Consider the following 13,389-nt stretch of genomic DNA (forward strand, 5'->3'; position numbering starts at 1 on the left):
ATGCCAATTCCACCTAGTTGTTGAAACGTATTATTTGTATGAACTTTTTTTTTTTAAATGTTCAAATTCCAATGTTGTGTTGTGCATTACTAAGTCAGTTTTACCAATACAATCAAGCTGTAGAATTTTAACATGTCTGTTTTTAAATGTTAAAAGTCATTTTAATTAATACAAAGTATAAGTTTCAACCACTTGGTGGAATTGACACACTAATGTCTCTGTAATTTAAACTATTTTAAAGCCAGACAAAACGGCGCTGACAAACAGCAGAAACACTGTGCACAATGATACAGTCAGAAGGCGATCTTATCCATAATTTACCATGATTAACTGTAGTAACACTCAGGGCCGTGCACAGACCTTTTGAGGGGCATGTGCTGAAACTGAAAAAGGGCAACCCCTCTGTTCACCCGCCCCTAATACTTTATTATCAAACACACATGACATGCTTTATTTACATTTTTTGAAGATTTTCACTATTTTTATTGGGGGGAAAAAATGCCTTTTCGAATTTCTGTGTGATGGGAAAATGAAGTAGAGCAAGTTCGGCAAAACGTGGATTCGAACCGTGATCATTTTGCGTCAAAACTAAAACAAGCCATGCGTTTTACCCCTGCACTATCATGGATATCATTTACATGGTGTCTTCTGCAATTCTGACTGACCCAACCAGACCTTCTGTGAAAAAGACGGCCTATTTGCACTTAATGTAACGACAACATTACTGTAACCATGTTTTACTACACATGTGAAAACGAGAGAGTATAGAGATTCAAAAATTAGCGAATATGTGCATATATCAACAACGTAAATTAATTAAACATGCGACCATGATATTATTACATGTTAACAAATTAATTGTATTAGCAATCATAAATCCAAGAAAAAATTTCTAAGAGATATATTTGACCTAGATGACGAGGATCACTCAGTCACTTTGTGTAAGTTCCAGTAGGAAACAGCGCGGGCGCTCTTGGCGGTCTATGGGCGCACCTTTGCTTATTTATGATTTTTCGGTGGCAAAAACAAATTAAATGTGGTTGTATTACTTATCAATATATTATTAACATTTTACAAAAGTCAAACTCAAATGCAGTGACCAAAACTATTGATTTATTGAAGCAGGAACAAAAAACACTTCCACCAAAAAAAGGGCACTTCGGAGTGTAAGGGCAAAAAGGGCATGTGCTCTGACCAGGTTGAGCCCTACCTGTGCACGTGCCTGGTAACACTAACTGCACCGCATGGTACTGTGGCAGAAATGTGGGATATTCATATAGAATTGTGTTACATTATTAATGTAGACATTTATTAAATGTAATGGAATATTATTACAGTATTTTTATTTAGCTATAGAATTTGTGCATTTATAGGCTACTAAATGTTTTTAGGCTACTGTTTTTCACACAAATACCATAGAAACCATATAGCCTAGATATATTTTACCATAGCAGTGAAGAGCTATATGCGTGTTTTTAACTGTGGTTATCATGATCTAAATCTATGATACTATGGAAGACCAATGGTTCATTTTAATAAAACTCAGTCATAATATAAAAATTGTACGATATAAAAATGAGGTTGTTACAATTTTTACAGATGTCTGTGTTTTTGTTGATGAACATAAATTTTAATCTGCATCCTCCTAACTCAAGCTACTACTACTACTGTCAACTCACTGTCAAATGGGCATTTCTAAGACAAAACATGTAATATTATTAATACTGCAGCTGAAGATATATGCCAAAGTCAGGCAACACAAACCTGTTTCATGACGAAAGCATAACCTGTAGCACACGCAGAAACTAAGACATTAATTTTTTTTCTATTAAGAAATTGATTTAAGGAAAAATGATTGGAAAAGTGTAAGGAATTCAAAAACGTGAAGTGTTTGTCATGTTCTGACAATAAAGAGTAGTTTAAAACCACAAGTAACAGTCTGCTTTACAACTTTAAAGGGGCTATATGCAACTTTTTCCCCAAAATAAACATAACAATGGCCTTTTTATTTTACCATTTATGACTCAAACATCTCCTGATGAGCATACTGACACCTTGTCCGCTCACAGTGGGTGCACCTATAAGCCTGTATCCTATTTTTCCTATTTTCTGGTGGGTCGTTTTTTCCCGCGCTGTCTGCGGATGTGACGTCACCACCGCTGCGAGAGCGAGCAGAAAATACGAGCAGTTCTGTTTTTTGGCCACAGGTGTCAGTCGCGAGTTTAAATTTCAGAAAAACGCATATAGCCCCTTTAACTTAAGAGCAAAAATCTGCCTTTAAATTTGAAAGAAAGAAATATTATCGATATCGACTGATATGAAAAGATTTTATGGAGATCCTTTTTTGGCCATATCGCCCAGCCCTACAGCGAATGGCTTGGATCAAAGCAATAACAAAAGCAGCGTTCTGTACATGCTTTCTTCTCTATCCGATAATCCAACGCACTAACCCCATAAAGGCCTTAGCAAAGGGAAGTACTGCAAATCACAACTATCCAGTTTGACTGTCTGCGGTACATATTAAACGATCTGTAACAAAGCAATAGGGACATGGTAAAACTACTTGTGTGTTGCGACATTACTGCCATTGTAGTCCATTGTAGTTTGCTCAGCACCATGTTTTATTTTGTTTCTCTGAAAAGCCTATCGAAATGCTTCTTGTTTAAAAATGAATCTGCAGTAAAATGAAGTGAACAAACGAACAGTGTCTTACTGATGAAATCTGACTAGAACTTTGTTAAAAATAAAGTTCATCCACACTTTCTTAATGTTAGGATCACAAGGATGGCAATGCAAAGACACTTCAAAACATCTTGTAAACGTCTCAGAGGCGTCTCTTATCATTTTGTTGCTCAAGTAATCCTGTGTTTGCGTCTGTCTCGTATTTACTACTACATGACACGTGCAAATCGGTGGGCAGGGCTAAAGAGACAATGAGTAATCGCCCTGTCCCAAATGGCACCCTAAACACTCACGGTCTTCCTACGAGTCTGCACTTTCATGACGTAATGTCGCTTTGACTGTCTGGAAGAAGTCTGCTGCGAGCTCGCATCAGTGTGGGCTTGGCAAAAGTAAGAGGGCATGTATCGACCGCAAAGGGGACGCTCACGAGCATCCTTCGGAAACCTTAAATGACAAATGGGAGACCCTACGGTCTCATGGACTTAATGATGGACCCTAAGTGCATATGAAGTGTGCCATTTGGGACGGGGCCATTGATCTTCTTCTGCAGTGGCGGTCTTTCGGCACACTACGAAGTAACAATGTGACACAATCCGAAATAAGTAGTTTTCAATAAAAAGCTGTTTTTGGACTAACCGAGGATGTTTTGAGTTTGGTAACTTATATTTTTATAGTACAACGACCTCTTATATGTAAAAAAAAAAAAGATTTCTCAATTCATGATCCTTTTGAACTAATCCACAAATAAAAAAAGATACAAGCTAGAAAACAAGATAAGAGTTTGATAAAAGATTGTGTCATCTATTTTAGTCAAGTTAAAAGTTAATAAATAAGCTGATTGGTAAAACATTTCTTTCCCCATTAAGATATCCCTCGGGGTCTGCTATACTGGGCTGACTCAGGTCTGCGCACAATATCAAGGGTTGCATTTGATGGACAACATAGAAAGATGGTTGTAGAGTCCAACGGTTATCTGGATCAACCATTTGGATTGGCCGTATTTGAGGTACATGTCACAATGCATGCAATTTATTTCACTCCACAGTTGATTTTAGTTCATTTTATAACTCTATAATTTAATATTATCCATATTCACACATGCATTTTTATTGTTTTATGGAAATATTAATAATCTTTCAATATTATAAATGTATTCGGGCATTGATTATGGAGAAGTACTGAATTTTTGATGCTTGTCCCCTGTAGAGTCGTGTGTACTGGAGTGACCAGTTGACCAACTCTATCTGTAGTGCAGACAAGCACAACGGCAACATGCTCCAGGTGTCTCAGAGACTCGGCTCTGTTTCTCCAGCTGGGCTGGTCATCCTTCAGCCACTGTTACAGCCTGCAGGTAGACAGAAATCTTTACACTGTTAGTGGCCAAAAGTGATGTCCAGATTAGGAAAATTGACATCTTCAGATTCTTTACTCTTTATGCAGATTTTATAAAAAAATTGTTTTAGAAAGAAAGCATATTGCGTATTTGTGATTTGAGTCAATTGTTTTATATGTGATAATGCATGAAACATGCCGAATTGTGCGGACATTGTTTTTGTCCAGGCTGTCATATAAAGAAATTATGAACGCATGTGAAAACGAGAGAACCAACAAAATATTAAAGTCCCCCTGTAGTCAATAATTTTATCCCTAAAACCTCATCTTTTATCACCAAAATGACACGTTTAGACGTTGTTTACGGTGAAAATAATGTCTTGCTTCATGTAGTATACGCAGATCTATGAATAGGCAAATTAGTCCCGCCTCCACTCACTTACACCAGCTCAGAGATCCAATCGGTCAACTTTACTCTAGGAAACACTGCGCAATGGCAAGTGGCAATACTGGTTTAATTCCGCCATATATGTTTGAACCAGAAACTGATTCAGAAGAAGTGGAAGAGTGAATAATACAGGCTTGTATACAAGTCGATGTATCTGAATGGAAATGCGTTTATCGATCTCTACAAGTAAGTCATATAATTAGCCTTTTGCTTGACTACGTTATAAAACAGCTAATAATGTGTTGCTAATGTTACACAAACCATATTCCCGTTCACCATCTCAGTCTGCCTTCCAAAAATCAGCATCCTTAGAAACGCTTTGAACAACTTGTACACATATAATAATGTATATAATATAGTTCATCATAACATCTTAACTTTATTCGTCTCCATTCTCACGGTGTATCCTTGGCTATTAGTGCCCTCACCAGGTAAGGCATCACACATATAACAGGGTAAACCTGGCTTTTCTTGAGACTCCCCTGCTTCAGAGCATAAGGATGTGCTAAAGCCTGCCCACACATTGACGTGATTGGTTACAATGTAGTGTTCAAGGCGCGTTTTTGTGACTCTTTTGTTCATTGCAGTTTTAAGGAGAAAATACTCAGCAATGGTTAATGACTTATGAATTTGCACATGGTTTGTCTTAAAGCATATTAAAAACAACACATAGAAATATAAACAGCTTTAAAAACTTGATTGTCACCACAGGGGGGTCATTAATAACTGATTATGTTGTAGTATAAATGTATGCTTTTTCCGGTTGAGCTTTTTGTTTAAAATGAATTAAAAACCGGAGCTGTAGTTATCAGTTAAAGGAATAGTTCACCCCAAAACGAAAATTGTCATTTACTCACCCTTATGTTGTTCCAAGTTTTTCTTCTGTTGAACACAAAAGAAGATATTTTGAAGAATGTCGGTAACCAGACAGTTGACTATAGCCATTGACTTCCATAGTATTTTTTCCTCAAAATATTTTCGTGTTATCTTTGTTATCTTAATATCTTTGTGTTCAGCAGAAGAAAGAAACTCATACAGGTTTGGAACAACATAAGGGTGAGAAAATGATTTTCATTTTAGCCAATGAGCTTGTGTGCTCAGCCTTCAAATAGAATGGTAGCATTTCCCTTAGGAGTGCAGCGCACTTTCAGAAACCCTCCACCTTCCCCAGCTCCACCTGTATAGATCTGCTACAGGTCATTCATGTACGCTCCATTGCACAGCACTTGCTCACAGCAGCGTATCGTGTATGTATGGGCAGTAGCAAGTCCCTTACTTGCTCTGCAGCAGCAGCAGCGGTGTAGCAGATCTATTCCGCTAAGACCAAATATATCAACATTGTCATACTCATTACCATGCCATGAGTTGTCATGACAGAACTAACATTAACTTGAACATTAACAAAGGATAATACAATATACTGCTCATTGCTAGTTCTTGTTAGTTAATGCATTAACTAATATTAACAATTGTGACCTTGCTGTAAAGTGTTACTCTGCTGGTAATAAGTTTGAACAAACCTCAAATGCAACAGTACTGAATTTCACAGCATTAGTTTTGTAGAGAACATATAGAGTGTGCAGATGTGTGTACAATTTTCATACTTCCATTAGTTTAGACGACTTTCTTTCTCAAATGTGAAAAATGGTAAGGAGTTTATTACAACAAATTCAAAAGAATTTGTAGTTAGTCGCATTAGATACAAAACCAAAACATGCTTTGATAGTTTTAATCTATTGACAGCTCTTATACATGGAGAGAAATTCAATATCTTTCTATGTGTTGATGTGTTTGTGTCTGTGTTTGCGCATGCAACTTCAGGTCATGCTGCATGCGGTATCCCTGGAGAGCTTTGTTTGTCAGCGTGCATCACAGATCTCTTCTCCGAAAAACCTCAATTAATTTGCACCGACCCACAACATGCTAACTTTGGTGAGTATTTGTGTCTGTGTACATTTGTGATTGAACTTGATAATACCAGGTTCTTAGTTACTGGCTGAGGTACAATACTGTTTAGTAGATCATATCTTGCTCATTTGTTTGAAGATCATGGTATTTATAATACATAATGGTATTTCAAACATGATGTTCTGGTTTAATCATTTAACATTTCCTGTTATAGTTGCTACAAGTGGCCTTTTTTTGCTTAGCCCTAAGAGTCTGTGTGTGCTCTAACACACGGTTTCATTGGTGCTGTGACTCTTAACATGAGTTTAGAGAAAAGGGAAAGTGCTTTTCGAAGTGCTGCATTTGATGTTGTATCATGCTTTTGCTTTGAATACCACTTCTGCCCTTTTTTTTTTAACCACTTCTGCAACTGTATCTTGTGTGAATTTAGTTTTGCACAATCCTTTTTTTCCCCTTCAGGACCTAGATTTAAACGGACTTTAAATGTGTTAAAATTACAATGAAATGCATGGATCTGATAAAATACTAAATGATTAACATGACATGGGCTGAAAAGGAAAATAGATGATCTTGGTTTCTAATTGTTTCTACATGGTTTCATGTTCTTGGCACGGAAGGGTGTAGCAGCAGTTTGGACAGCATGTTTGTTCATGCTTTTCTTCTTTTTGACTGTTACTTGTTTTGTCAAGTCAGTTTTATTCAGCTTTTATCACAATACACATCGTTTCAAATTAGCTTTACACACATGTAAGTGTTTATAATGCCTAACGTAAGTGCCTTACTGTCCACATTTAGTAGTTCAGATTTTGCCATTTGTCTGGCTGCAACAAATTGGCAAATACATTTGTGGCACAGCACAGAAGGCTGTCCATGCAATCAAACTCTGTGTCAAGAACATAAATGGGAAGCGTTACTTCCTTCTTCTTAGTTTTCTTTCCCTTCCTTACATAGAAATTTTTACTTCGCATTTTCAGGATTGTCGGAAACAAGAACCCCACTTCCTGATTCTCCATTTCCATGGGTTCTATCTTTGACCGGTTGGTGTAACTTCTCTGTTGCAACTTTTAAAGTATTAGTTCACTTCAAAATGAGGATTTACTCACCCCCCATCTCATCCATGATATTCTTCAGTCAAAAAGAAATAGTTTTTTGAGGAAAAAAATGATTCCAGGATTTTTCTCCACATAATGGACTTCAGTGGCAACCAATGGGTCCGTTTCAAATCTTTTTGGAAATTTCAAATCCAAATCAATGCAGCTCCAAAGGGCTTCAAATGTCTCTGCACGATCCCAGCCAAGGAATAGGGTCTTATCTAGCGAAACGATCGGTCATTTAAAAAAAAAAAAAAAAACATAATTTATATACTTTTTAACCTCAAATGCTTGACTTCCGTGTTGTGATTCTTCACAACGTATGACGTCATCCCGTCGGAAAGGTCACGTCCGTGACGTAGGCGGAAGCTCTTTGAAGCCATTCGAAGCCATTTTAAACTGCATTGATTTGGACCTTTAACCCATTGGTCGCTGTTGAAGTCCATTTATATGGATAAAAATCCTGGAATGTATTCCTCAAAAAACGTAATTTCTTTTCGACTGAAGAAAGATCGTAGATGAGATGGGGGTGAGTAATTTATCAGGAAAGTTTCATTTTGAAGTGAACTAATCCTTTCATGAATTCATGATTTTGAGAAATGTCTGGAGTCTGGACTGATGTTCCCTTGAATCACCTTTATTTGTTCTTGGTCTGTTAGTCATCATCAGTTTGCTGTTGGTGGGGGTGGTTCTGTGGCGGCAGCGGTCTGAATTCTGTGCCCCTCGTTCTCTTTCTCTTCTTGGAGATGTGACACTTAAAGAATCCCAGGATCCTCTTCTGTTATCCAAGCTACCTGTGATTACATGAGCATAAAGTAAGAGCCACAGTGTTTTATAGCCTTCGCGCTGAGAATATGAAAACAATTGTGCAATTATTCATTCAAAACACAATTAAAATGTCCAAAAACCACTAGAACAGTGTTCTATATTTTGTTGACGTGTACTTACATTATCCCAAATGTTTCCAAGAATGTTTAAATTCATAGAAATCAGCCATTTTAACCAGTACATTGACTATGTCCGTGCGTCACCTATTAATGACATCATACCCATGTTACCCTCAATTTCCGTAGAAACTAAATTTTGTAAAACTTAATTTTGTGTCGCTCTTCTCTTATTAGCGTATGCTCCAGAGGCCTCGTTCAGCTCGTACAGCTTTCAGTCCCACCCTGCTTCATACTACAGTAGCATTAAAGGGGACATCGGATGCCCCTTTTACAAGATGTAAAATAAGTCTCTGATGTCCCCAGAGTGTGTATGCAAAGTTTTAGTTCAAAACAGCCCACAGATCATTTTTTATAGCATTAAAATTGCCACTTTTTGGGGGTGAGCAAAACATGCCGTTTTTGTGTGTGTCCCTTTAAATGCAAATGATCTGGAGCTCCCGGCACAGAGGGTGGAGCTTCAAGAGCTCATGCTCAAAGCCACTACAATCTCTGTCATGCTCCGGCTACAAAACACAACAATCTCACACTCTATAACGGTCAGAAACTGTCAGTACCAGAATATATGCTGCATGGAGATAGAACGGGTATAGTTTAGTTTAATTACGGTTATAAATTATGTTGTCATCTTTGTGGACCCCATTCGAATGAAGGCCAAAACTTTACTGATGAGTTTTATTAAGTTTATTGTACATCACACAAAAGATGAAGCGTTCGTTTTCACTCTATAAGAGCTGAATAAAACAGTACAAGAAGTATCCATTAAAGTCTAATCCATAAACTCTCTCTCCCTTGCATTATCATCAACATACACAGAGAATTACACAAAAACACTTGTTACAACTAACAGTAAACAAATATATACAGACCTTATGCCTTTTCGGGGGAGTTTAATAATTTGGTCAACTTTATATTCGTAAAACAACTCGGATAAACTGTAAGAAAGTGCATGCTCTCCCTTTCATTACTGCCATTACCAGTATCGCTCTATAAGCTGGATCACGAACAGTTGGTAGTACTAATCCGTTGAGTAACAACTTTTTAGCATGACCTGTGTTTTGTATTGTCCCTTTGTATTGACCCTCGTTCACAAAGAAGTCAGGTGTAAAATGCAGACAAACAAATTGTATATGGTGGCGCCAGGGGCGCCGCTAAGGGGGGGAAAGTTAGGACGATTCTAAGGGCCCACGCACTTTTGGGGCCCCCAGAGATTGGTTTTATTAGTAGTAATAGTACTAGTAGTAATATAATAGAAATTATAAATGTATAATCTACCAAAGAGTTACAAATATAACAAAATTATGGCTTATTTCTGCATTTCTGGCAAAATCTAGCAACCGCTCACGCTCACAGGTAAAACGACATTTGCTCAAATCCCACTCCGACATGAAATTTCTCTGTACTGTAGGCTAATATACTTCTTGTAGCCATTAAGAAAAGGTATTTAGTTTTATATTTATGTTTAAATATCATGTTATTTTTTTATGTCTATATATGTTGTCAATCTGTCAATCTATGTTGATTGTGAAAAGTGAACAGCATGAGTGAGAGTACACATAAGATGCGCAATGCCAGGAGACATGGAGTGGGTCAGACATGAGCACTTCATTAAGATTTGTTTTGTAGAAGATTTGTTTTGTAGTCTTTCTTTAAAGTAAATTTAGTTTTGTATAAATTTTATCTTAATTTTAATCAATGTTTCATCAGCCAATTGGGGCATTCTGGGTTGAGCGAGCGGAGCTTAATTGGTCAATATTATTAAATTGCAGACAAAGATTTTGGATAGCTAGGTTGGTGCGGTAGGGGGCCCAACATCCTATTCTTTCATAGGGCCCAAAATTGCTAGCGGCGCCCCTGGGTGGCGCATCCCTTCAAAAATAAAACGAATCCACTGCGTCTTCAGCAGCTCTGATGTCAGGAGTACATGAAGACTGTTATGTTCTCTCTTACATCCAACAACAACAACTTGCTTACGAGATGTTCTTTTCGCTACTCGCTACAGCTGCTCCGGCCTGGAGAAAATGGTGGACAGTGTTCAACTCGCTCAGGACGTGGTCTATGCTAATACGGCAAGCACTTATAAGCACAGCAGTCTGATTGGGTGGTCTGATTCAAATAACTAGCTTCCTACCTAGAAACCGGCTGCAAATTGAAACCGCTCACTGGATGACACCGTTTCATACTCAGACAGCCCATAACAAACTGACTGCGTGACTGCAAACAGACAAGCCAGAAACCTAACTAAATGCAAAAAACAAACATCTGATGTTCCCTAAAAAAATCTACATTAGCTCGTGTTTTCAGCATCTGCCGTCTCAATATATGAGGACATGAACACCTTAAAGGAACACTCCTCTTTTTTTGTAAATAGGCTCATTTTCCATTCAGCCGATCTCTGGGTCTGGCGGTAGCACTTTTAGCATAGCTTAGCATAGATCATTGAATCCGATTAGACCGTTAGCATCTTGCTCAAATGACCAAAGACTTTCAATATTTTTCCTATTTAAAACTTGACTCTTCGCAGGAATGAGAGTATAGTTCCTAGCCATATCGGCCTAAAAAATCACAACTTTTCATTTTCTGTCGGTCCTAGTACACGATGTAACTACAGAAGAGTCAAGTTTTAAATTGGAAAAATATCGAAACTCTTTGGTCATTTTTTTTGAGTGAGATGCTAACGGTCTAATCAGATTCAATGATTTATGCTAAGCAATGCTAAAAGTGTCCTCGCCAGACCCAGAGATCGGCTGAATGGATTCGAAAATGGTAAAACTCAACTGTTTAACTCTTGGGGAGTTGGAAAATGAGCCTATTTTCAAAAAAGTGGAGTGTTCCTTTAACTTAATCTCTAGAGCTGCTTTGAGAGTCATTTCACAAGCTTTTTACCGTTGAGAAAAACGACCGTAAAATACACACTGAAACTAAAACTAAAACTGAAAGATCTTCACAACAAACCATCAAAATAAAAGTTTGGTTTAACTTCGAGAAACTATGACATAAATATATCACTACTGTATGCTAAAATATACTTCTCAAAGTAATAATAGTATATAATATAAGGAATATCATACAACCAAGATATTTCTTCATCCATGTGCAGACAAAAAATATTTACTTGACCAAAAAAATGCAATGTTTTGTTGTAAATTAATTGTTATATTTTTTATTCGATTTACATTTTAAAAGCTTGATTTAAATTCTTAAAGTGTTTGTATACAGTTGCATTAAATCCTAAAACACAGAATCCCAGAAAATAAAAGGGAAAACAGAATTTTGGGAAAAATAAAGTGGATTTCATGGGGTCCTAAATTAAAAGGTTGCTACTTTGTGGACAGACAAGTTTACATTCTTTCTCAAGGTCTAACAATTATGTGGGAAGCATTTCCTTCCCCGTTCCCCCTATGGTAAATTAATATTGTGATTTAAATATCGATATTGTATGACATATGGAAGAAATATTGTGATGTATTCCTATAACAGTGAATGCATTTAAGGAAACAAATTATTTAATTTTATATCTATTTTTGATATCTCCTAATGATTCAATGATTTTGTGTCCATTGTTTTCTTTGTTTCTTTCATATAGTCATCTATTATAAACGATTTTGCATATTGTTTTTCCTATTTATATTTTCAAATCCATGCTTATTTGCGTTGATAATATGTTGCTTGTGTGTACAGGATGGCACACAGAATGGTTCAACATAATGATGACACATGCAGTGTTTTCCTGTGAGAGTAACTGCACACTTCCTGTGGTGGATAAGACCGCGTCCAGGCAGGAAGATGGATTCCATGCAAACATTCTGTTCGGTGACCCAAAAATGCTCCTACACCCCCCAACCCCCCCCCCCCCCCCCCCCAATTGTCTGTTTATGGTTGATAATCATAGAACAACAGTCAAACTGAATTTGAACTCAGCGTAGCATGTATAAAAATGCACTATCATCACTGTATCAGACTTTTTAGTCCTTTAATTTAATTATGTGTGTATGCGGATAACTGTACGCAAAATATGACGGTGAGAGTATTCTGAGGTCCATGTCAATATTAACTGACCATAAAGTGACACAACAGAGGTGTGAGTTATAACATGACGTTTATTTGTTTTGAACTTGTTTTAAGACCGTGTTCTGTTTGGTTTATACTGCTGTAATGTTTATACTGCTGTAGTCAGGAAAAGATTTTATGTTAAAATTCATTGATTCTGGAAAATCCTTAGATTACAGAGATAGTTGTTATTATTATGTGAAAAGCAATGCTATTTATTTTTCACAGGATCACTTTTCCTGTTCACTTTAAGTTAGTGTTAAAACCGGTTTAGTTCTTTCTTCTGTGTGTGTATAAATATATAATATTACAGTCTTGAGTGTGAGAAAAGGTGGTTTGAATGCTTTTAATAGCCAATGGTGTCATATGTTGGGCATGGTAAAATAAATTAAAATTGGTGAAAATTTTACTTTTGCTATATTTTTTTACCTATTATTTTGTTGTGTGTGTGCATTTTATGATCGTGATCCTGGATGTCCAGTCCATGAACTGTTACTTTATTTATTTAAAAAAAAAATGGTGCAAATATTTGTTGCATGTTTTCAGGTTTGTTTTCATCTAAATTTGCATAGAGACCGTACAGAAAGGAGTTTGAATTAAAGAGGTAATATTTGCCAGATTTGTTGTCATAATCTTTACAGCTATAAGCATGACTTTTGCAGCAAAAATGTGGAAGTGATGCATGTCTATGAGTAGGGTGTTCCAAATGGTCTTCTCGTAAAATGGAAATGGTAATGTCATGCTCCAAAGCAGCCTTTTTACTCATATATGCGCATGGAGGTCCACATCTGGTGCCATGTAACCTAATAGGGATTTATTAAATAACAATATAAATATTGCGTTTGCCAATTTTATATAAATTTATATACAAAGTTGATCAAGAAATCATTCAAGCCAAACTAATAAAATAACAGAAATTAATAAAATAAACTTT

The 13,389-nt window shown here is 36.7% G+C and overlaps 1 protein-coding gene across 1 annotated transcript in view; it reads left to right on the top strand.

Moving 5' to 3' along the window:
* LOC307132615 (low-density lipoprotein receptor-related protein 8-like) overlaps positions 1-13,071 on the top strand; it is a 41,755-nt gene extending 28,684 nt beyond the window's left edge. The window contains exons 8-13 of the mRNA XM_079827070.1: positions 3,549-3,688; positions 3,889-4,033; positions 6,284-6,394; positions 7,345-7,407; positions 8,121-8,276; positions 12,087-13,071. Of these exons, the coding sequence (XP_079683196.1) occupies positions 3,549-3,688; positions 3,889-4,033; positions 6,284-6,394; positions 7,345-7,407; positions 8,121-8,269 (608 nt within the window). The 3' untranslated portion in view covers positions 8,270-8,276; positions 12,087-13,071. The remainder of the gene's footprint in view (positions 1-3,548; positions 3,689-3,888; positions 4,034-6,283; positions 6,395-7,344; positions 7,408-8,120; positions 8,277-12,086) is intronic.
* The last annotated feature ends 318 nt before the right edge of the window (positions 13,072-13,389 follow it).

This window comes from Gobio gobio (assembly GCF_949357685.1).
Source record: "Gobio gobio genome assembly, chromosome: 10".
Lineage (NCBI taxonomy): Eukaryota > Metazoa > Chordata > Actinopteri > Cypriniformes > Gobionidae > Gobio > Gobio gobio.